This window comes from Tachypleus tridentatus, chromosome 8 (assembly GCF_004210375.1).
Source record: "Tachypleus tridentatus isolate NWPU-2018 chromosome 8, ASM421037v1, whole genome shotgun sequence".
NCBI classification, from domain to species: Eukaryota; Metazoa; Arthropoda; class Merostomata; order Xiphosura; family Limulidae; genus Tachypleus; species Tachypleus tridentatus.
The window spans coordinates 154,597,150-154,622,364 of record NC_134832.1 but is presented as its reverse complement, the minus strand read 5'-3'; the positions used below and the strand labels follow the sequence as shown (position 1 = coordinate 154,622,364).

Sequence of the window (25,215 nt, the reverse complement as noted above, 5' to 3'; positions counted from 1 at the left end):
CTAGCCCACTGGTCAGAAATTTGGTGTTTAGAAACTTGTTGGTGTAACACACTTTTACAAGGAAGAAAGTTTTGTTACCATAGAGGAAAAATTAAATAAGACTAATTGTTTATTATTAAGATTTTGTGAATTATGATTCAACTAGAAATGTAATACATAATAAAAATATGTTTTGTGTAATAATCATCTTTATTCACACACTTACTTTTTAGGCCCAAGAAAGACACAGAGAACTCCAGAAAGCTCGTGCTCTCTTATCATACAGAGAAGCAAAAGCTAGAAGACGGAATAAAATAAAAAGCAAGAAGTAAGGGGTACTAAATAGAACATGGTTGTTGTTGTTTCATGTGTTCAAAAGGGTATTAAGTAAGGGTACTAAATAGAACATGGTTGTTGTATCATGTGTTGAAAAGGGTATTAACTAAGGGGTACTAAATAGAGCATTGTTGTTGTTGTATCGTGTTCAAAAAGGTATTAATTAAGGGGTACTAAATAGAGCATGGTTGTTGTATCGTGTTCAAAAGGGTGTTAAGTAAGAGGTACTAAAGAGAGCATGGTTGTTGTATCATGTGTTCAAAAGCGTATTAAGTAAGGGGTACTAAATAGAACATGGTTGTTGTATCGTGTTTAAGAGGATATTAAGTAAGGGGTACTAAATAGAGCATTGTTGTTATTGTATCGTGTTCAAAAAGGTATTAAGTAAGGGGTACTAAATATATTGTATGTTGTATCGTGTTCAAAAGGCTATTAAGTAAGGGGTACTAAAGAGAGCATGGTTGTTGTATCATGTGTTCAAAAGGGTATTAAGTAAGGGGTACTAAATAAAACATGGTTGTTGTATCGTGTTCAAAAGGGTATTAAGTAAGGGGTACTAAATATATTGTATGTTGTATCGTGTTCTAAAGGGTATTAAGTAAGGGCTACTAAAGAGAGCATGGTTGTTGTATCATGTGTTCAAAAGGGTATTAAGTAAGGGCTACTAAATAGAACATGGTTGTTGTATCGTGTTTAAGAGGGTATTAAGTAGGGGGTACTAAATAGAGCATGGTTGTTGTTGTATCGTGTTCAAAAGGGTATTAACTAAGAGGTACTAAATGGAGCATGGTTGTTGTTGTATCATGTTCAAATGGGTATTAAATAAGGGGTACTAAATAGAGCATGGTTGTTGTTGTATCATGTTCAAAAGGGTATTAAGTAAGGGGTACTAAATAGAGCATGGTTGTTGTATCGTGTTCAAAAGGGTATTAAGTAAGTGGTACTAAATAGAGCATGGTTGTTGTATCGTGTTCAAAAGGGTATTAAGTAAGTGGTACTAAATAGAGCATGGTTGTTGTATCGTGTTCAAAAGGGTGTTAAGTAAGTGGTACTAAATAAAGCATGGTTGTTGTGTCATGTGTTCAAAAGGGTGTTAAGTAAGGGGTACTAAATAGAGTATTGTTGTTGTATCATGTGTTCAAAAGGGTATTAAGTAAGGGGTACTAAAAGAGCATTGCTGTTGTATCATGTGTTCAAAAGGGTATTAAGTAAGGGGTACTAAATAGAACATGGTTGTTGTATCGTGTTCAAAAGGGTATTAAGTAAGGGGTACTAAATAGAACATGGTTGTTGTATCATGTGTTCAAAAGGGTATTAAGTATGGGGTACTAAATAGAGCATGGTTGTTGTTGTATCGTGTTCAAAAGCGTATTAAGTATGGGGTACTAAATAGAGCATGGTTGTTGTTGTATCGTGTGTTCAAATGGGTATTTTCTGTACATGTTGAGATCACTTCTTTAACATACTATTGTTACTTCTAAAGTTCAAAAACATAAACTTCACAAAGAATGAAAAATGAATAAAACTAAAAGTCAGAAGTGATAATCCTGTGTAATTGCATTCTGAGTTACTGTTCCATTGATGTAACTAATTCATACTCATTACCCTGCAGATTGTTTGTATTCATTATATTGAATCTTGTTCAATACTTATTACGTTGATGCTGATTCATACCGATTATATTGAAGCTTGTTTGTATTCATGTTTAAGTTTGTTTGTATTCATAATTAAGGATATTTATATTCGTATTTAAGGTTATTTTTATTCATATTTAAGCTTGTTTTTACTCATATTTAAGGACTTTTGTCAAATGTTATTTTTTCAAATGACTACTAAGATGTGTAAGCATCAAGTGGACTGAACTTTTTCTTCGTAAACAAAGAAAAGAAATTTGAAAACATCAGTTTATTTTGAAGCAGAAAAACTTGGTAATAATCTGCTTGACCATTATTCAGTGTATCAGTGAATAGTGAGGACAAATCAAGATTCGTTTTTGCTCTCTCTTGACCAATAAATTTTCAAATTAACCTCTTACTTAGGTGTAACTCATGCATCTGTTGTTTCTATTCCCAACTTCCATGTAACCATACTTTGATATGGGATTTTCACAATTAATCTCATGACATACAGTTTCTGGAGACTTTAATAAGATGCATAGTATATGACTCATTTATAAACATTTTTATATTTTCAGTGATAATATAAAATGACAAGCCATGGAATAGTTAAAGTTATATATTAAATAGTTATGTAAATAGAATTTTAATATATAATAAAAACTCTGAACACAAGTGTAGCCATACTCAATATTTCTAGTCTTACGATTGGTACTAGCTGGCTCAAAAATGTATGGAATGTAACTTATTTTAAAGACTAGTCTTGGAATTATAAATTTTATTAGAAGAAAAACCTCCAGTGTAGTCATCACTAAAAATATCTTTTATTTATAAGACTGATGTAAAATATTTATTTTGATTGGTAGTAGTTTGGCTTCTGCTGTATATTTTGTTCTGTAAACCATAAAGTATGAGAAATTATTTGATTCAATTTTTATTCCACATTCTGAACTTCACTTTCTGTTAAAAGGTTTTAGAATTACTTAATTATGAATTTCTTACTGTTACAATTTGTGGTATTTAGGTTATCAATGTTACAAATGTGTTACTTTTTGTGTTTCTTTAATTTTGGCTAAGAATAACAAACATTGAGTTCTAAGGAAGGCCAAATAAATAAGTATAAATTATTGGCAGTATTTTGCTTTCACTTTCTAATTAAAAAATTTATATTTAAATGTCTTTCAAGTTTGAAAGCCTGTATTTTTTTGTGATAAAGGTTGGTACATAAATTGTTAGTTTAAAACATTGTTGAATGTGCTTTTATTGATTCATTGAAAAGCTATGTCATTAGAAAGATCATTTTATCTGTATTATAACACTTTTATAACTTGTTTGATTTATGTGAAACTAGCATATAACTATATATTTAAAAATTACATTAGATATCATCGAATATTGAAACGAGAACGTTTGAAAAAAGATTTAAAAGAGTTTGAAGAGTTAAATAAAACAGATCCTGAACTAGCACTGGAGAAACTGGAAGATTTGGAACGACAAAGAATTTTGGTAAATTAACATGTATTATCATTTTGATAAGTACAATTGTTTTTTATTTCTGCATTGTTTCTGTGTTAAGACTAAATATAATGCTAATGATTTCAAAATTGAAAATTTGAGTAAGCTAGTACATAAGCAATGAGGTTCAAACTATATAGATTGCACATGTGAAGGCCTAACTAATACTTAATGGTTAGGTACTTCTGTTTTCATATTTATTAAAGGTTGTGTCATATGCTCAGCCAATTCGGACATTCTCTTCTTTACTTAATGGTTAGGTACTTCTGTTTTCATATTTATTAAAGGTTGTGTCATATGCTCAGCCAATTCTGACATTCTCTTCTTTACTTAATGGTTAGGTACTTCTGTTTTCATATTTATTAAAGGTTGTGTCATATGCTCAGCCAATTCGGACATTCTCTTCTTTACTTAATGGTTAGGTACTTCTGTTTTCATATTTATTAAAGGTTGTGTCATATGCTCAGCCAATTCGGACATTCTCTTCTTTACTTAATGGTTAGGTACTTCTGTTTTCATATTTATTAAAGGTTGTGTCATATGCTCAGCCAATTCGGACATTCTCTTCTTTACTTAATGGTTAGGTACTTCTGTTTTCATATTTATTAAAGGTTGTGTCATATGCTCAGCCAATTCGGACATTCTCTTCTTTACTTAATGGTTAGGTACTTCTGTTTTCATATTTATTAAAGGTTGTGTCATATGCTCAGCCAATTGGACATTCTCTTCTTTACTTAATGGTTAGGTACTTCTGTTTTCATATTTATTAAAGGTTGTGTCATATGCTCAGCCAATTCTGACATTCTCTTCTTTACTTAATGGTTAGGTACTTCTGTTTTCATATTTATTAAAGGTTGTGTCATATGCTCAGCCAATTCTGACATTCTCTTCTTTACTTAATGGTTAGGTACTTCTGTTTTCATATTTATTAAAGGTTGTGTCATATGCTCAGCCAATTCGGACATTCTCTTCTTTACTTAATGGTTAGGTACTTCTGTTTTCATATTTATTAAAGGTTGTGTCATATGCTCAGCCAATTCGGACATTCTCTTCTTTACTTAATGGTTAGGTACTTCTGTTTTCATATTTATTAAAGGTTGTGTCATATGCTCAGCCAATTCTGACATTCTCTTCTTTATAATAAAATTTTTTCTAGTTCTTGTTGATGTTTACAATTTTCTTGCATAAATCGGTAACAACTGTATGACATCAGTACCTATTATTACTGTAATTAATGTGTACCCTGCTAAATCACATGAGATGTTGGGATTGCTGCCCAAAATTTTGTTAACAGTAAGGGTGCTCAGCTAAACAAACAGTTAGCTATAGTGATATCCAGGTTGATTTGTAGTTTCATTCTAAGGGTACCCAGCAAAAGAAATAGTTAGCTATACTGATATCCAGGTTGATTTGTAGTTTCATTCTAAGTGTATAACTTGCTTTGGTTGAAAACTGATCTCTCTCCTCATATTGGGGTTTTGTGGTTTCATTCTAAGTGTGTTGCTTACCTTGAATGGAAACTAATACCTCTTCTCATAGTGTGGTTTTGTGGTTTCATTCTAAGTGTGTTGCTTGCTTTGAATGGAAACTAATACCTCTTCTCATAGTGTGGTTTTGTGGTTTCATTCTAAGTGTGTTGCTTGCTTTGAATGGAAACTGATACCTCTTCTCATAGTGTGGTTTTGTGGTTTCATTCTAAGTGTGTTGCTTGCTTTGAATGGAAACTAATACCTCTTCTCATAGTGAGGTTTCATTCTAAGTGTGTTGCTTGCTTTGAATGGAAACTAATACCTCTTCTCATAGTGTGGTTTTGTTCTAAGTGTGTTGCTTGCTTTGAATGGAAACTAATACCTCTTCTCATAGTGTGGTTTTGTGGTTTCATTCTAAGTGTGTTGCTTGCTTTGAATGGAAACTAATACCTCTTCTCATAGTGTGGTTTTGTGGTTTCATTCTAAGTGTGTTGCTTGCTTTGAATGGAAACTAATACCTCTTCTCATAATGTGGTTTTGTGGTTTCATTCTAAGTGTGTTGCTTGCTTTGAATGGAAACTAATACCTCTTCTCATAGTCTGGTTTTGTGGTTTCATTCTTAGTGTGTAGCTTTGAATGGAAACCAATTCCACTCTTCACAGTGTGGCTAGTATTGTGTTGAAAATAAATATAGTAGATAGTATGGTTTGGTTTTCTTGTTGAATGTTGGTGAAGACATTCGAGAAACAGCTTTCAGGTAATTGAACCTTAACCTTCAAATATTTTGATAGTACATGTAAACAGCCTTTCTGATAGTCTTTGATCTTGTCATGTAGCCCTCCTGATGAGTTTGGGTATTGAATAAAATACCTCTTGGGCAATGTATTGTGAGTTAGAAGATGTTAAAATTGCACACATTTGATATGAACTGTTTAAAGAAATAATTAAGATGATTTTAATTAGTAAAAATTGGTAGTGTAACTCAGACACGTTAGATGTTACGTTAATGAAAGTAATGTTGGAGAAAACATCCTTATCACAATGTTATTCTGTACTCAAAGGTGTGTGCTATATATTCTGATAAAAATATAGAAACAGTTCACTTTAATCATGAGGAATGATTCAGTTGTTAATTGTTGAATTAATGCATGTGAAAATACTGACACAGTTGGTCACCATTAGCTACAAGTTATTTAGAACAGTAATTTTTAACATATTGCTAAAAGTTCACAGTAATAATATAGATCATGTAAACATGGTTTGATGTTTGTTGTTTAGACAAAATGGTAGAAGTAACAAGTTTATTATTTAAAGTTTCTTTTTCTAAGTTATTTTTTGAAATATAATTTTTGACTTAGTTTTATTATTATTAATATTTCCCTAGGAACGTGTGACATTAAAGCACAGGAACACAGGAAAATGGGCAAAGCAGCAAAAATTGAGAGCTAAATATGATGAACAAGTGAGTTTAACTTGTTGTATAGCCTGTAGCTGAATTGTTCAATTTGTAATTTTAATTTCTTTATCTCAAATATTACCCAAGTTTCGTTCAGTGGTTGAATACTGTTATTTTGGAAGAGATCATCTGAGGTTCAAGCTTTGATATAATTTCTTAATCCAGACTTTGAAACATTAAGTAATTTGGCACTGTAACCTAAACTGTAGGTTACCTTGATAAAAGTGAAAAATTTGTCTAGAAACCATCTTTTTTTAAGTATTTAATGAGAATAAATCTGTATTTAAAATTGAGAATAAATCTGTTTCCAGTGTACCAAATTGATAGCAATTGTATGGAAAAATTGAAGAGCAATAGATATGTTTTCTGGTTTTTTAGCTGTTTGTTATGTCATTTCAGTAATTATATGTCCATATAGTTAACATTTTCTAAGTGGTGTATGATTTTGTAAATTCTATATATTTCAAAAGAAATTAATTTAAAAAATCCAAAGGTGAAACTCTTTTGAATAGTTGACTACTTTTCTCACACAAAAGTCATTGCACATTTTATAAGTGACCATATATGCTAACTTTTCTATTAGAATTGATATCTCAGATAAAAGTATTCAGTGTGGTTTTATGGAAATATTACTTTTAAAATATAGAATAAAAATTGATTTGTTTGTTTAAGGATGAAGTCATATGAATTCCAGTATAGTTTTTTTTTGTTTTTTTTTCAAATTAGACAACATTCTGATCTGCTGTCACTTTATACAATCAAATTTTACAATATGCAGATGTATTTCATATGACATGGAAGAACCCTTCCATCCAATACATGGTTCATTTGAGTTGTGTTTTAACATGATCCAGTGAAATATTTCAATAAATAAAAAATGTGTATTCTGTAAACCTACAGAAGGTATGTTGTACAGTCTTCTCTGTTCAACCAAAAATAAAGTCAGAGTGTAAAATTGTAATTATATGAAGTTTCAAAAGCTTCTTGGCTATTACTTTACCCCAAGTGCATTAGTCTTATCCAACTGTATATTGGGTACCAAAGTTAACTTCCAATGGGACATGAATCATCTTACTTATTTTACTTTTTTTATCCCATTGGTCCCTGGTTTTTAAAGATGTAGTCATAGATGATGGTTTGCTTCTTTGTATGTGTATGAACATCACAGTCAGTGGACCAAACTTTAAAACATTAATTTTTTTCCCCCAACAGAGCAGGGAACAGTTGAGAGAGCAGTTGGAATTGAGCCGGCATTTGACAAAGAAAATTGTGGCACCATCAGAGAGTGAAGAGGAAGAGATTCATCTAGCTGGCCACACTTCGGGAGAGAACAAGTCCACTGATTCTGTTGTGAATAACTTTTTTTCATCTTCAAATCCATGGTTAAAACAAGCCTCTTTAAAAAGTAATAAATTAAACAGTGTGGATGACAAAGTAGAAGAAAGTTGTGAAAAGGAAGACAAATGTAATAATATCAGACCTAAAGAATGTGTTTCAGAAGAAACATGTCAAGATGGCATGCTCAAACAATCCAAAGATGATGGTGGCTGTCAGCAGAACTCTAAAAACAAAACTTCTCAATCTGTTAACAGTTTAGAACATCTAAATAGTCTCATATCCAAGAAGCAGCAGAAAAATAAAAAGATAAAAAATTCAGAAAGTATTGATGATATATTTGATTTACTTGGAAAGAAAAGAGTGAAGGATAAAAGCTCCAGGGAAAACGTGAAATTGTCATTGGGAAGGAAGGATATTCATAGTAATGAGGTAATAAATAAAGATGAAGAAAATGAAGAGAAAGATCCTGACATGGAAGAACACTTAATTAATGAAACCTTGGCACAGAAGAAAACACTAGAAGATTTTGAGGACATGTCAGAACCACCATCTAAACCGGTTGGAATGTGTTCTGATAAAAAAATTATTAAGTCCACTTCTAACCATTTTGAAAACAGTAGAGAAGGTGCCAGGGATTCTAAAGTCCAGATTGATCCACATAACTTTATCTGCATTAAAACTCAAGATCTTGACTCACAGGTACCACAGCTGCTTGATGGAGGTGATGAAGCAATAGATGAAGTTGAAGATGAACACAGAATGAATATACTAGAAGCCTTTGCTGATGATGATGTTTTGAATGAGTTCAAGTATGTGCTTGTAATGATGTCTGTTGATGACATTTGAATGAGTTCAAGTATGTGCTTGTAATGATGTCTGTTGATGACATTTGAATATGTTCAAGTATGTGCTTGTAATGATGTCTGTTGATGACATTTGTATATGTTCAAGTATGTGCTTGTAATGATGTCTGTTGATAACATTTGAATATGTTCAAGTATGTGCTTGTAATGATGTCTGTTGATGACATTTGTATATGTTCAAGTATGTGCTTGTAACGATGTCTGTTGATGACATTTGAATATGTTCAACTGTGTGCTTGTAACGATGTCTGTTGATGACATTTGAATATGTTCAACTGTGTGCTTGTAACGATGTCTGTTGATGACATTTGAATATGTTCAAGTATGTGCTTGTAATGATGTCTGTTGATGACATTTGTATATGTTCAAGTATGTGCTTGTAACGATGTCTGTTGATAACATTTGAATATGTTCAAGTATGTGCTTGTAATGATGTCTGTTGATGACATTTGTATATGTTCAAGTATGTGCTTGTAACGATGTCTGTTAACATTTGAATATGTTCAAGTATGTGCTTGTAACGATGTCTGTTGATAACATTTGAATATGTTCAAGTATGTGCTTGTAATGATATCTGTTGATAACATTTGAATATGTTCAAGTATATGCTTGTAATGATGTCTGTTGATGACATTTGAATATGTTCAAGTATGTGTTTGTAACGATGTCTGTTGATGACATTTTAATATGTTCAAGTATGTGCTTGTAACGATGTCTGTTGATGACATTTGAATATGTTCAAGTATGTGCTTGTAACGATGTCTGTTGATGACATTTGAATATGTTCAAGTATGTGCTTGTAACGATGTCTGTTGATGACATTTGAATATGTTCAAGTATGTGCTTGTAATGATGTCTGTTGATGACATTTGAATATGTTCAAGTGTGTGCTTGTGACACTTGCATGAATTCAGGTGTGTACCTGTAACAGCATCTGATAATGACATTTGAATGATATTGTGTGTGTACTTATAACAGTGTCTAGTGATGTTCGAATGACATCAAGCATGTACTTATAACAGTGTCTGGTGATGTTCGAATGACATCAAGCATGTACTTATAACTGTGTCTAGTGATGTTCGAATGACATCAAGCATGTACTTATAACTGTGTCTAGTGATGTTCGAATGACATCAAGCATGTACTTATAACGGTGTCTAGTGATGTTTGAATGACATCAAGCATGTACTTATAACAGTGTCTAGTGATGTTTGAATGACATCAAGCATGTACTTATAACAGTGTCTAGTGATGTTTGAATGACATCAAGCATGTACTTATAACAGTGTCTAGTGATGTTCGAATGACATCAAGCATGTACTTATAACTGTGTCTAGTGATGTTCGAATGACATCAAGCATGTACTTATAACTGTGTCTAGTGATGTTCGAATGACATCAAGCATGTACTTATAACGGTGTCTAGTGATGTTTGAATGACATCAAGCATGTACTTATAACAGTGTCTAGTGATGTTTGAATGACATCAAGCATGTACTTATAACAGTGTCTAGTGATGTTTGAATGACATCAAGCATGTACTTATAACAGTGTCTAGTGATGTTGAATGACATCAAGCATGTACTTATAACTGTGTCTAGTGATGTTCGAATGACATCAATCATGTACTTATAACAATGCTTTACTTTCAGAAGTGTTTCAGTATATTTAAATAAAAGTAGCCCTTTTTGATCTTCAATTTTGATTTTAAGAAAAATATACATAAGTAAAAATATACAATGTAAAGTTAAAATGTATGGTAATATTATTATGCATAAGTAAAAATATCTTGTAAGGCAGTCTGATGCACAGTTGCATATATTTTACAACTGAGTTTTATGTTGTTACTGTTAAAACAAAGTGGAATTAAAATGATAAATATTGAAAATGTAGTTTTTAGATCACCAAGACAGAGCAATTGGAAGTGTTTGTTTTCACTTCTTAGTACTGTATAGGGTAAAATTTTTTTGTTTTTCTTGATTGTGTTGTCTAAATTTTTGCTTTTAAATTTAATTTTTATTTCAATTAAATAGAAGAATTATTTCATGCTATACTTGAGGAGTTTTAAATGTGCAAATTATATATATGATATTACATGTGATGAATACATATAGGTATTTGCACATCAATATAAATATGTGGTGTTACATGTGATACATACATATAGATGTTTACACATCAGCGTAAATGTGTATGGTATTACGTGTGATGAATATAGGTATTTATGTATCAGTATAAATATATGTATGCACAGCCATAACTTTACAAAGGATCTCTGTTACACTTTCTTTTTGTTTTTTTTAGAGAAGAGAAGAAATCTGTAATTAATAAAGATAAACCAAAGGATTTGGATCTTTTTCTGCCAGGATGGGGTTCTTGGGGGGGTTCTGGAATCAAACCATCTAAAAGAAAGAGGCAGAGGTAAGTAGTTGTACTTTGTATGGGTTTAAATAACTTGTTTGTTTATAAAGAGTATTTCTGTAATATTAATGTTACTGTAACAGCACTGATTACAGGTTAATTTGATTTTCAATTTCTCTGTATATTTTACTGAAAAATGTAACATTTCTTATAGCTGCTGTAATAATGAGATCAATAAGTAGATGTTACAACAAACGGGAGCTAAAAATCATAGAAATTCTATAGTTTTGGAAGTCATAGGACACTACTTATAGTTTTGCAGGAATATAAAATTAAACTATTAAAGCTATAAATTTATTTGAAGTTTTCAAGCTGAGGCTATACAGTATTTGAAAGTGTCTGAAATTAGTTGGAGTGGTTCAATAAATTAATTCCAAACTTTTACCTCCTATAAAAAATTATATATATGTGTGTGTGCATATATATATAGTCTTACTTTAGCTTTGTTGGTGCACTGTTAAATTGATTGTTTGTTTAAATAAACTTTCAAATTAGCCAAAATATCTTTTAGTATTCATTAAAACAAGTTATTAGAGTTCCTTGGGGAACACTGGAAACTTGATTCAGATTTAATAATAGTTGTGACCTCAATCTAAGCAGACTGTGGACACATATTTGGATTTTACATTATGTGAATCTAGAAAATGATGACATTGCTTTGGGTTGTGATATTTATTTCTTCTAATTTTGTTACCTCACTTAGGAGCACCCAGTGTTTTAACACTCTCAGTTTTTGATACATTTTAGTTTTTAATAGGCAGATATTTTAGTCAAACCATCCTAGTCATTCATAATATTAGAGAAGTTGTAAAACAATAAAAAAGTTTTCAATGGGGTATTAATTGAAATGTGTTTTTTTTCAAACCAAGATATACTGATGTAATATTGACATAAAAGCATAATACACATAGTTTGAAAATATTACAATGCATAAATTAATACTTACAAATTTTGATATGTTTGGTATTTATAATTAAGAGTCATTTGATATTCATTGTTTTCACATGCTAAAATTGTATGCACAAATGTTAATATATTTTGCTTTCCTGGAAATAACCAAACTGCAGGTTCCTAATCAAAATGCCACCTGGCCCTTGTAGAAAGGATCATACTCTAGGTAATGTCATCATAAATCAGAAACAGGATGAAAAGGTTTCTTCACATCAGGTAACGTTAACTGGCTCAAAAATATTTTGTATATTGCAGTCATTTTTGTGTGCTGGAATTTATTTACTCTACATGTCTTTGTAGAGGTCTTTGTCACATTTTAGCAATGTAGGATTTAAAAACAAAAATGAAATGCATCAAATTTACAAATTTAATAATTACAAATAGCTGTATGTCATCTCTCCATCTATTTTGTGACACCAAAAAGCCTTAAAATTGAACAAATGAGTTTCAAAAACTATTTATAAAAACAAAAAAGCTTTCATTTGCAAGATTATCTTGCGGATTTATACTTTTAAAGAAAAGGTAAAAGTTTAAACGGTTGTCTCATACTGAGAACTAGGATGTCTTTTTTTATTTATATGTTAACTTTCCTCTTTTTACATTTAAAACTATTGTTCAGTACTGCTTTCTGTATGGAAAATGTTTTTTTTGCATGCCACAACCCTTGAGCTTTCACGTACTCAACGATCAATGTGGTTTAGCTGCATTTCGTAAATCATTGTGTGACAACCCTCCACCAATAAGAGTACAGTTTATCCTCTGTATTTGTGTGGCTCCATCTATATGATACTAACAAACTGTTGCTTCTTGTTTGACAATGCTCTTGTCACAATGTTTTTGTTTGTGCTCTATTCCCATGTTGCTAATTTTTAAATTTCATACAAAGTACAGATGTTTTTCGATGTATTTTCTCCCTACTTTACCAGTTGCAAGTGATAACTTACTGTTATTGTTTTTCACATGTTTTTTTAGATTTCACTGAAGTTTATATTTGCACTTACTTCAGGTGGTGGTGATAGTAGGTGGTGGTATTATTGGCTTAGACGTGTTGGGAGATTGATCATTCTTATACGAGTTGACCTTCATCAGGCCTCTAGTTAGTGGGTTCACATATTTTTACTATAGTCTGCCACCTTTGGACTGATAAGCTGTGATACTGTTATCCATTTTCAATATCTTTCTTATCTTAATTTTGTTTTCAGTTAAATGGGTTCAATAACTTTAGTTAGCTTTGTAAATACATATTGTAAGATTAGGGTGTTCAGTTAGAGCTTTGTGATATCCTGTGTACTATAACGTTAGTTTAGGCTTTGTGATATCCTGTGTACTATAATGTTAGTTTAGGGTTTGTGATATCCTGTGTACTATAATGTTAGTTTAGGCTTTGTGATATCCTGTGTACTATAACGTTAGTTTAGGCTTTGTTATGTTAAGCTTACCTCTCATTCATTTTACTGACTTTTGTTTCAGTTGTTTTTTTCTTACATTTCTTATTTTTCCCATAATTCTTGGTGTCTTTAATTGTATCAAGCACCTTTTCTTTTGCACCCATCTTACCCTCTTTGTATTTTGTAGGTATGATTGAGTATTGAGACTACACATCATATGTTTATCTCGCATTATCTGCTTCAAGTACATGTTTCTTCCTTGGCAGGGTACTGTTTTCCACCTTTAATTATCATTCATTCTTTAAGGATGTGACTAAATAAGTTTTATTTTTGTACCTCTTGTTTTTTAGGAACATGTCCCTTTTTTTCTTTAAGAATACCACTTACTAGTGAGTGTACCTGTCCAAGTATACTTAAACTAGTCAAATTCTCACTGTGAGGCCATGATGACTTCACTATTATAAATTCCAAGGCCACTAAATACACACTGTTGAAATTGGGTGGTCTGCAGAAATACTGGTAGGTTTTTTCTTATGATATATCTGCTTTATTAATATGGCCATTCCAGACTGGTTGATCCATAGACGTAATTGGTAAGGCTGAAGGGGATAGCTGCCCATCTCTGTTGTTCCTTTGATTGAATAAATCAGGAGTGTTCTGCTTTTCCAAATATAGTTTTCATTTTCTCCCATTGCTTCATCTCTAGTGTTGACATTGCTTCAGACTCTCCACCACATTTTCTTTCTTCCAGTGGAAAATGAGGCCCTTACCACTTTACAGTTCCAAGCCATGGAGGTGAATGTGATTGTGATATATGATACAAAAAATAATGAATCTATTTGATTGAGAGTAGAGTAGTGGTGTTATGCTGGTGTAGATGATGAAGTGTTCTCTAGTCTGATGTTCTATCTCTGAAACATTTCAATCTTCAAAATTACAGTTCAACCCCTCTGACTGGGATTCCTCATTCTAAGCCCACATTTAGCTCCCAGTGGCAAGGTTTTGGATTCAGAGCAGGACCAATAAACATAAGTTCTCAAACTTGTTACTAGTTTGTCTGTTCCCTTACTCAGTTTGATTTATGTTAGTTCTTAATATGTTGTGGATCACGGTGGAGCTTTATGTTAGTTCTTAATATATTGTGGATCACGGTGGAGCTTTATGTTAGTTCTTAATATATTGTGGATCATGGTGGAGCTTTATGTTAGCTCTTAATATATTGTTGGTGAAGCTTTATGTTAGTTCTTAATATATTGTGGATCACGGTGAAGCTTTATGTTAGTTCTTAATATATTGTGGATCACGGTGGAGCTTTATGTTAGTTCTTAATATATTGTGGATCACGGTGGAGCTTTATGTTAGTTCTTAATATATTGTGGATCACAGTGGAGCTTTATGTTAGTTCTTAATATATTGTGGATCACGGTGGATGCCATAAACTCCTCATAGATTTTCAACTACCGAGTATGATTTGTGCTGGAACTGGGTCCTCTCTGATTGGTTTTCAGTGAAATGTCACACAATACAAAGAAATCATGATTCCTCTGAATGTTTGGATATTGGTTTTTAAGATTGGTAATTTATTATCACTTTACTTACATCTGCCCTGTTCACAAATCAGTGCACATGATATCTTCCTTTGTTCTGCTGAACTTGAGGTGAAAATGGTATGGTCCTCTTTTTTACTGCTGCTAGATGGTTGGATTTTGGATTGTAGCTGACTACCTGTGTACCTTAACCACTCTACACCTTGGAGCATATCCTTTTACTCTTACCAAATTACTGTGTTTCATAAGATTAATATTCTAATATGCGGTTTGGTCATTCTCTACATTTTGGATGAGCTGCTCTCTTTTTCCACCCATGTTTAGAGCATACCTAGTACAAATGTGGTGTAGTCTCCCTTGTAGGATCCTTTATTGCTAGGATTTCCATTTGTTAGGTTCTTTTTAATACTTTCAAAGGATTCTTTATTCTTGCTGTCACAATGGTTCCTCCCTCTACTCAGTGTGAGATTCTTACTACATTTGTTCTGATATTGAAAAATATATTTCTGATTGATACTTACCTCATACTTTTCACCCCACTGAAAACAAGTACTTTAATTTTCTTCCAAAATCTAAAGTGATAGTTCAGCTGAGTCAAATTGATAGTGTTGTTGCATTGTGATTTACATGCAAGACTCAGCTGAACCACATTGACCATGGAGTAAGTGGGAGATTGGGACTTGTGGCATACAGAAAAAAACGTTTGCATATAGAGGGCAGTATTGAACAAAAATAGCTATCTCTGTGACTAGAGGTAAGTACCAATTGGCAACATATTTTCATTATAGGAAAATTATAAATTTTAATGAAAGCTAACTTTTTGATTAGACAGGTTTTATTTTCTAATGTCAAGTGTATTTGGTTGAATCTTAGAGCTGTTAGATTTTTTTTTCACCCAAGTATTTGATTTTAATATTTTATCAGTCTATTTTCATGTTTCAGATTATTTAAAAGATATTGTCAGTTAAACTCCAGGAATATACTGGAGTAGGAAAGCAATTTACTCCAGACTGATTTAATGTTTAGCATAGGGTTAAAAAGAAACTAAATCATACACTTTCATAGACGTATTCACAAAACTTTCCACGTTATGATATGTTGGGTCATGTGCTTACTTGATTCTTACATATGGTGAACCTGCTAGAGAATGGGTAACAAAAAAAATATCTGAATTTAACCTGATCACAACAGGTCACAAATCAAAGTCCATGTCATCGTGCTTTGACTTTCATTCAAAATTTTATTGGAGTACTATTTTATAAATCTATGTCAGTAATCTTGGTATCAAATTGTAGATTATAATTCAAAATTTAATATTATATATGAATTAATTTATTAATTTAAAAGTAAATGTTAAAAGGACAAACCTAAATATTGATTTTTGTTTTAGTCATAATATGCTGAATGCAGCACTCTTTCACGTTAAATGTTTGTGATGTCAAAATACTACATTTATAGTTTTGAACAAATTATAAACTCAAGTTGCCACTATTGACAAGCTAGAATATAAAATAAGAACCTTGATATCTTTTTAGTTTGTTGAGATATGGCTTACGTACTAAATCAAACACAATGGCCATGTTGATCTCTTTCCATTCTTGGAAACAGTCGCTTACATGCGTATATTCCAATATATGACATGAATAATAAATCAACAGTTTAAAATATTTCTCTAATGGTTTTCCTCGGCAATTTTAGCCTGTTATAAGCTGTTTTGTACTTTTGAACCAATATTTCAAGGAGATGGGTTACGTTTTTAGCCTGCTTAAAATTTCAATTTTTTAGACCTAAATACAGCATGCATAGTTACAATGTTTAATAAATTCTGTGATATCAATATGATTTTTTGGTTATATATTTTCAACTGTTTATTTTAAACCTAAAAAAATATTGTTTCATATTCTTCACATGTGAAATTTTAAAATGCTTAGCAACCTATGTCAAGCAGTAACTTACTACATTGTTTGCTTTCTTCCTTAGTTACTGTTCTACATTTTAAGAAAAATTTAATAACTTATTTCTATATATGTATATAATGTATAATAATTGAAATGTGACTGTATATTACAAAATACTGTTTAAACAGTCAAGACAGGGCACTTTGTCAAGATTAAACATCAGTTTTACATTACTAGGTACAGTAGAATGAATGTACATGTGCTGTAGTGTTAGCCAGGCACCACTGGAAGGTCAAAATAATAAATATATATTGTTATATGATTTAAGCTATTTAAACTAAATATTTGTATTTTTGTGTTATAATCTGTAGTTATTCTAGAACTAAAAAGGCATAACTTGTATTTATTTCCTTATGAGTTAGGTCAAATTGACAGATTCCACATAATTAGGGTTGAGAAAATAACAGAAAAAATACTCTTACTGAAAACAGGCATTTGAAAAGTAATTAGAAGATTTTGGAGATTAAAGAAATATTTGAGATTTTGAGGGCAAAGAATATTTTTAATCATACCCTGTATTCAGACAAGTAAAACACTGACACAATGTTTTCACAAGCAATTCTTAAGTAAAAAATACTTCTTTAAACGTTTTATTTTTTTGTTTACAAAAAAAACTTGCAATATATACTAAAAGTTTGTGAAGATACACTTACATCATCAAACATTATAGTATAAATGTGTGGAGATGTGTAAGTGAACTCCTGTATATTATACTGATGTGTGCAGATGTGTAAATGAACTCCTGTATATTATACCAATGTTTGCACATGTGTAGATGAACTCCTGTATATTATACTGATGTGTGCAGATGAAGTCCTGTATATTATATCGATGTGTGCAGATGAACTCCTGTATATTATACTAATGTGTGCAGATGTGTAGATGAACTCCTGTATATTATATCGATGTGTGCAGATGTGTAGATGAACTCCTGTATAATATAATGAGCCCATTCTGAAAGGGTTAAAGTGTGTTAAATGTTAAATTTCAACATTAAATTGTTACTGAATTATGCCATAAATTTTCAACTTCCTTTCTTAAGCATTACATTTACAAGCAAAAAGTTTATGGTTTTCTTAGGGTCTCATAAAATTGAAAGATTTGAAAACCTTTTGGAGCCATGAATTGAATTAAAGATGTATAAAATTCTTCTTTTATAGAAAAATTGAGTGTAAAAATTCTTGCCCTGTTTTTATTGAGAATGTATATGTTTTAATTTGTATTATGATTTGATAATCACGAATTGTCTTCTGTAACCGGTGTTTAGGTCAGTGAACTGCCTTTCCCCTTCAGGAATGTCAAGGAATTTGAAAATAGCCTGAAACACCCTATTGGGAGAACATGGAATCCAGAATCAGCTTTTCACCAACTGACAGCTCCTCAGATTATCACAAAATTAGGAAAAATAATTGATCCTATTGATTCTGATGCTCTTGTGACAAAGAATAAACGAAAGCATCAAAAAATGTTAAATGAAAAAGAAAGTTTACCAAATAAATTGATTGTGTCGTAAACTAGGTAGGATTTGTTGGTTCACGTATTGTATTTTTTATAAGCTATAAAATAAGATAAACTTTTGAAAAACATTTTAATAATACAGTGAAAGTTTTATCAATAGAAAGTGTTAATAAATGTGCTAGTTAGAACTTTTCTTGTTCATGATAATAGATATGAAGAGTTTCTGTTAATTGTATTTTTTAGAACTTGTTCATGATAATAGATATGAAGAGTTTCTGTTAATTGTATTTGTTAGAACTTTTCTTTGTTCATGATAATGGGAATGAAGAGTTTCTGTTAATTGTTGTATTTGTTAGATCTTTCTTTGTTCATGATAATGGGAATGAAGAGTTTCTGTCAATTGATGTATTTGTTAGACCTTTTCTTTGTTCATGATAATGGGTATGAAGAGTTTCTGTTAATTGTTGTATTTGTTAGATCTTTTCTTTGTTCATGATAATGGGAATGAAGAGTTTCTGTTAAATGTTGTATTTGTTAGATCTTTTCTTTGTTCATGATAATAGGTATGAAGAGTTTCTGTTAATTGTTGTATTTGTTAGACATTTTCTTTGTTCATGATAATAGGTATGAAGAGTTTCTGTCAATTGATGTATTTGTTAGATCTTTTCTTTGTTCATGATAATAGGTATGAAGAGTTTCTGTCAATTGATGTATTTGTTAGACTTTTCATTGTTCATGATAATGGGAATGAAGAATTTCTGTCAATTGATGTATTTGTTAGATCTTTTCTTTGTTCATGATAATAGGTATGAAGAGTTTCTGTCAATTGATGTATTTGTTAGATCTTTTCTTTGTTCATGATAATAGGTATGAAGAGTTTCTGTCAATTGATGTATTTGTTAGATCTTTTCTTTGTTCATGATAATAGGTATGAAGAGTTTCTGTTAATTGTTGTATTTGTTAGACCTTTTCTTTGTTCATGATTGATGAAGAGTTTCTGTCATTGATGTATTTGTTAGATCTTTTCTTTGTTCATGATAATAGGTATGAAGAGTTTCTGTTAATTGATGTATTTGTTAGACCTTTTCTTTGTTCATGATAATGGGTATGAAGAGTTTCTGTCAATTGATGTATTTGTTAGACCTTTTCTTTGTTCATGATAATGGGTATGAAGAGTTTCTGTCAATTGTTGTATTTGTTAGACCTTTTCTTTGTTCATGATAATGGGTATGAAGAGTTTCTGTTAATTGTTGTATTTGTTAGACCTTTTCTTTGTTCATGATAATAGGTATGAAGAGTTTCTGTTAATTGTTGTATTTGTTAGACCTTTTCTTTGTTCATGATAATGGGTATGAAGAGTTTCTGTTAATTGTTGTATTTGTTAGACATTTTCTTTGTTCATGATAATGGGTATGAAGAGTTTCTGTCAATTGATGTATTTGTTAGACCTTTTCTTTGTTCATGATAATGGGTATGAAGAGTTTCTGTTAATTGTTGTATTTGTTAGACTTTTCTTTGTTCATAATAATGGGTATGAAGAGTTTCTGTCAATTGTTGTATTTGTTAGACTTTTCTTTGTTCATGATAATGGGTATGAAGAGTTTCTGTCAATTGTTGTATTTGTTAGACTTTTCTTTGTTCATGATAATGGGTATGAAGAGTTTCTGTTAATTGTTGTATTTGTTAGACCTTTTCTTTGTTCATGATAATGGGTATGAAGAGTTTCTGTTAATTGTTGTATTTGTTAGACTTTTCTTTGTTCACGATAATGGGTATGAAGAGTTTCTGTCAATTGTTGTATTTGTTAGACTTTTCTTTGTTCATGATAATGGGTATGAAGAGTTTCTGTTAATTGTTGTATTTGTTAGACCTTTTCTTTGTTCATGATAATAGGTATGAAGAGTTTCTGTCAATTGATGTATTTGTTAGACCTTTTCTTTGTTCATGATAATGGGTATGAAGAGTTTCTGTCAATTGATGTATTTGTTAGACTTTTTCTTTGTTCATGATAATGGGTATGAAAAGTGTTTGTTAATTGTTGTATTTGTTAGACCTTTTTTTTGTTCATGATAATGGGTTTCAAAACCAGATTATTATGCTCAAATATTTTGTGAATGATATAGAATTTTCACCCAACACAATAAGAAATGTTGTTAACTTCCTTATTACAAGATGGATTAGTGGATAAAGAAACTTTGAACTCAATTTTGAAACTAATTTTGTTTATGACAAATATTAAGATACTTTGAAAGAGATATCTGTAACAACCAGTGTCAGATGTTGGATAGTTTTATTGGTTGATTTAGTGCCTTTTGATCTTATTTTTTTTAAATTACTGGAACTAATTTCCTTAGAACTTTTTTATCAACAGTTACTGTTTTTCTTTCCAGCAAATCTGTTCTTACTTAAGTTATCAAAATGTAATTCCTCGTGACATATAAACCTTTATCATCAGGAATAAGTGGTTGGAGAAGTATTAGTGATCAGAATTTTACAGGATACCATTTTGGAAAAGGAAGTTAGTAGCCTAGATGACCTCCATCATCAACATGTATTCAATCCATCAGTGCCACAGTAATGTTGAAGGGTATGGTGTCCTGTGTAACTATTTAGAGTAATTATATAAGCTTATTTCAGAACAGAACTTTATTTGACATAGCAAATGGTTGATGCAGATACTATGTGCTGTAAAAAGTAACTGATAAACAAAGAAAATAAAAACTTTATGACATATAGGAAATGTTTTTATATTTTTCAATGACCCAGGTATTTTGTTACTATTTTATTTCAACAAATGTGGACTCCCAAAAATTAAGTTTGCAAAATTATTTTTAGCTGTTTTAAACTGAGAAGTAATATTATGAATAAAACAGATATTTTAAATATATATATATACACACACTTCACAGCTATTTATAACTTTATTACAGACTACAAGGCTTGACCATTCATTTCAGGTTTGTAATATAGTGATCAACAAACTGCAAGGTTTAGCTGTGTAGTTGACTCTTGGAACATTGTGATCAACAAACTGCAAGGTTTAGCTGTGTAGTTGACACTTGGAACATTCTGATCAACAAACTACAAGGCTTAACTGTGTAGTTGACACTTGGAACATAACATTCAAAAAACTACAAGGCTTAGTGATGTAGTTAACACTTGGAACATAGTGACTCAGTAGATGTATGACTTCTTCATTTGTGACTGGAACATAGTATAACAGTTCAGGGATTACTATATTCCATAAACTACAATATTTAACTCTTCAGTTGAGACTTGGAATACACTAATCCATAAACAACAAGATTTAACCTTTCAGTTGAGACTTGAAACAGTGATTCATAAGCTGTATAATTTAACCCTTCAAGTCAGACCTTGATCATAGTGGTCAACTAAGTTAGTCTTGTCTTCACTATACAGTTACGACAGAAAGTGTTCGTACCCCTGCATCCCAAGTGGATTTTTGCTCAAAACTTAAGTATCACAAGAAGGCTAATAGAAATATAATATATTATAAATATTATAATAACACACATCTACATAAATTGTTATTTAAATTAAATGACAAATAAATTGTTTATAAACAAATAACCAAAAATAGGTGGAGCAGAAAGTATTTGTACAGTTCAGAACGTGTGAAAATACTGATATTCCCATAAAATTTTGTTTAGTTTGGTGAATAAACTACATTATACCATTCCAGAACTAGACACTGGGTTCATAATTATTGGAATTTAGCCAGCAAAGAATGCACTTTCAGCAATTTAGCACCGTCTCCGTCATTATCTGATTGGTCATCATGGTGAACAGGAAACAACTGTCTATTGATTTAAAAAAACCAAATTATTGTAAAATACAAGTCTCGTGTGTCTTTTTCCGGTATTGCTACACAACTTAATGTGCCAAAATCTACTGTTCAAAGCATAATTGCCAAGTTTCAGCTTACAGGATCAACTGCTAATCTCCCTCGCTCTGAATGCCCCATCATAATTCCAGAGAGAACCAAGAGGAAGGTTCTCAGAGAAGTTAGTAGTAACCCTCGTTTAATAGGTAATGACATACAGAAACTGGGGTTGAAGTAAGCACCTCTACAGTTACGAACATATTATGCTCTTCTGGGTTCAAAGCACGACGTCTTCGTAGAACTCCGTATTTAAAGCCTGTTCATTTAGAAGCACAATTGAGGTATGCAAGAAAGCATGTAGATGAACCCTTTACCTATTGGAAGAGTATTCTTTGGTCAGACAAGACTAAAATCAAGCTTTTTGGCCACGATGTTCGCTATATTTTCCGCAAGAAGGGGGAACGAAATCTTCCAAAGAACACCATCCCCACAGTTAAATATGGAGGTGGCTCGATCATGCTATGGGGTTCCTTCAGCTCTTCTGGTAAACAGAATCACAAAAAGAGAAGAGTACATTGATATATTAGGCACTTATATCAAGTATGATGCTTGGAACTTGCAGCTTGGGCGTCGTTGGATCTTCCAGCACGACAATGACCCTAAGCACACATCAAAATATATGTCATCCTGGTTGCAGAGGAACCATAAGCATTCTGGAGTGGCTATCGTAGTCACCCGATCTCAACCTAATTGAAAACGTTTGGCATGAGTTGAAGACCAGGGTTCATCACCATCATCCAAAAAACTTGCAAGAGTTCGAGGCCTGTGAAGAAGAATGGAAGAAAATACCAGTCGAGTACTGTCAAACGATTGTGGAGGGCTATGAGGAGAGATTGTACCAAGTAATTCACCTGAAAGGCTACACAACTGATCATTAAAGTAGATGCATGAACACTTTCTGCCCCTCCTATGTTTGGTTATTTGTTTATTAACAGTTTATTTGTCGTTCACTTTACATAAAAATTTATTTTATGTATGTTATTGTAATATTTATAATATATCATACTTTCATTATCCTAATCGTGATACTTTTTAAGTTATGAGGAAAACACTACTCATAACGCAGGGGTACGAACACTTTCTGTCGTAACTGTATGTCAGTAGTTGTCACATTTCAAAAAGGATGTTTGATATTGTGGAAGTCATTGGTCTTTTGCTCAGAGGAGTGTCTGTAGGCTGACATTTGTACTTTTGTATTTCAACTTACATTCTGACAAAATGGATGAAAATCTTATGACATATTACAACAAATATTACTATTTAATTTACCAGTTACATTTTTGAAAGTAATTTACATTCACTTAACTAAAATTATTATCAATGTATCAGTGATAAAGTTACTTTATATGTTCTTTATATTTGTGTAGCAAATACAATAAAGTCACCTTTTTCAAGTATTTATTATTACACTTATAATATTAAAGTGAGTTTTATTTACAAAGCAGCATGTATACTACAAGAATACATTTTACCTTTTTACATCTGGCAATTTGTTACAGACCACATTCGATTTCTTAGTCACATTATTAACCGAAAAACAGGGTAAACATTTTGGTAAAAATGTTGGACTCCGAAATGTATTTTTGTATTTTATAACATTAATCATTGTTAATACTTGGCTTAAGAGTTCTCCAATATATTGTCTTTAACAATACTTGTTAAAGAAATGTAAAATTGATACTGAATGTTCTTTAGATTTTCCACGTTTACAACTTACACAACGTTTATACAGACTTCTCCCAGTGACACACAATGAGAGTATAACCAAATTTTTGTATAACATACTAGCTTCTACTAGTAAAGCACTTTTGTACACTTGAAAATAACAAACCTCTTTAAGATGTGTTTGCTGTTGTTAATCCACCCATGTCAGTTGTTCGGTTTGATGATGATGAATAAATTAGTGTTGAGGCTGATGTTAACCCTCGATCTATGTATGAAAAATAACCCGCTATTTCTGAAATGTGCGTCGCATTTTTTATTGAAGTATAAAACCCTTTTCTAGCTATAATATTCGCATGTGTCCAAGTTTCGAGACATGGGAGTCTTAGGGTTGGTATCACTGTCTTGACGCCTCAGAGTGGGCCTAGATCTTACCATTTCTACGTTGTTGTCTGGTCTCTCACTGCTATAAAAGTGATCGACGGTTTCACCTGAAACATTTGGTTCAGAGATGTTTAAACCCGTTCTTCTGTGTTCCCTCTTCTTTTGAACATACAAGCGAACTAAAAGCACCAAAAGAAAAGCCACAAGTCCAGCTCCGAGGCTCACCGTCAAATATAAGATGCATTTTTCTTTATTTTCTGAAAATAAGTAAAAATGGAGGAAGGTGAACATAAATTTCAAGTTTGAAATACCTGTGTGATCTTGAAATTAAATATCCCTTAGACTTCAGTAAAGCTAAATCTGTAATTTGTATGAATTACTATTGTTCATAAAATTGTATAATCCTGCAAGTGACTAATCGATGGACATAGTACACTCTTACCATAAGAGGGAGAGATTGCTGCCAAGTAGTTGACATGTTGGGCTGAGGTACTACGGTTATCATTGTACTACGGTTATCATTGTACTACGGTTATCATTGCGTATCTGTATTTTGTGTCTGGAATGATTGTAACACCTCATTCTAACAAAAACTCTTGGTCGATGGTATTGATTAGCTGCCTTCCGTCTAGCCTATTACTTGAAAACGGGGTTCAGCATAGCCAAGCGTGTTAAAGCGTGCGACTCGTAATCTGAGGGTCGCGCCAAACATGCTCATCCTTTCAGCCGTGAGAGTGTTATAATGTGTGGTCAATCTCACTATTCGTTGGTAAAAGAGTAGCCCAAGAGTTGGAGGTGGGTGGTGATGTCTAGCTGCCTTCCCTCTAGTCTTACACTGCTAAATTAGGGACGGCTAGCATAGATAGCCCTCGAGTAGCTTTGTGCAAAATTCAAAAGCAAACAAACAAATTTGAAAACTAATGGCTTATGAACGATATTCTACAAAATCCACTTGTGATTAGTTTGGTGTT

The 25,215-nt window shown here is 31.8% G+C and overlaps 2 protein-coding genes across 2 annotated transcripts in view; one reads left to right on the top strand and one right to left on the bottom strand.

Annotated features, from left to right (window-relative positions):
* Positions 1 to 21,029, top strand: part of LOC143223783 (U3 small nucleolar RNA-associated protein 14 homolog A-like) — a 45,314-nt gene extending 24,285 nt beyond the window's left edge. The window contains exons 9-16 of the mRNA XM_076452202.1: positions 213 to 307; positions 3,314 to 3,437; positions 6,300 to 6,377; positions 7,584 to 8,518; positions 10,876 to 10,992; positions 12,060 to 12,159; positions 18,104 to 18,354; positions 20,685 to 21,029. Coding sequence (XP_076308317.1) covers positions 213 to 307; positions 3,314 to 3,437; positions 6,300 to 6,377; positions 7,584 to 8,518; positions 10,876 to 10,992; positions 12,060 to 12,159; positions 18,104 to 18,349 — 1,695 coding nt within the window. The 3' untranslated portion in view covers positions 18,350 to 18,354; positions 20,685 to 21,029. The remainder of the gene's footprint in view (positions 1 to 212; positions 308 to 3,313; positions 3,438 to 6,299; positions 6,378 to 7,583; positions 8,519 to 10,875; positions 10,993 to 12,059; positions 12,160 to 18,103; positions 18,355 to 20,684) is intronic.
* A 2,566-nt stretch (positions 21,030 to 23,595) lies between these two features.
* Positions 23,596 to 25,215, bottom strand: part of LOC143224048 (uncharacterized) — an 85,676-nt gene continuing 84,056 nt past the window's right edge. The window contains exon 8 of the mRNA XM_076452510.1: positions 23,596 to 24,501. Coding sequence (XP_076308625.1) covers positions 24,200 to 24,501 — 302 coding nt within the window. The 3' untranslated portion in view covers positions 23,596 to 24,199. The remainder of the gene's footprint in view (positions 24,502 to 25,215) is intronic.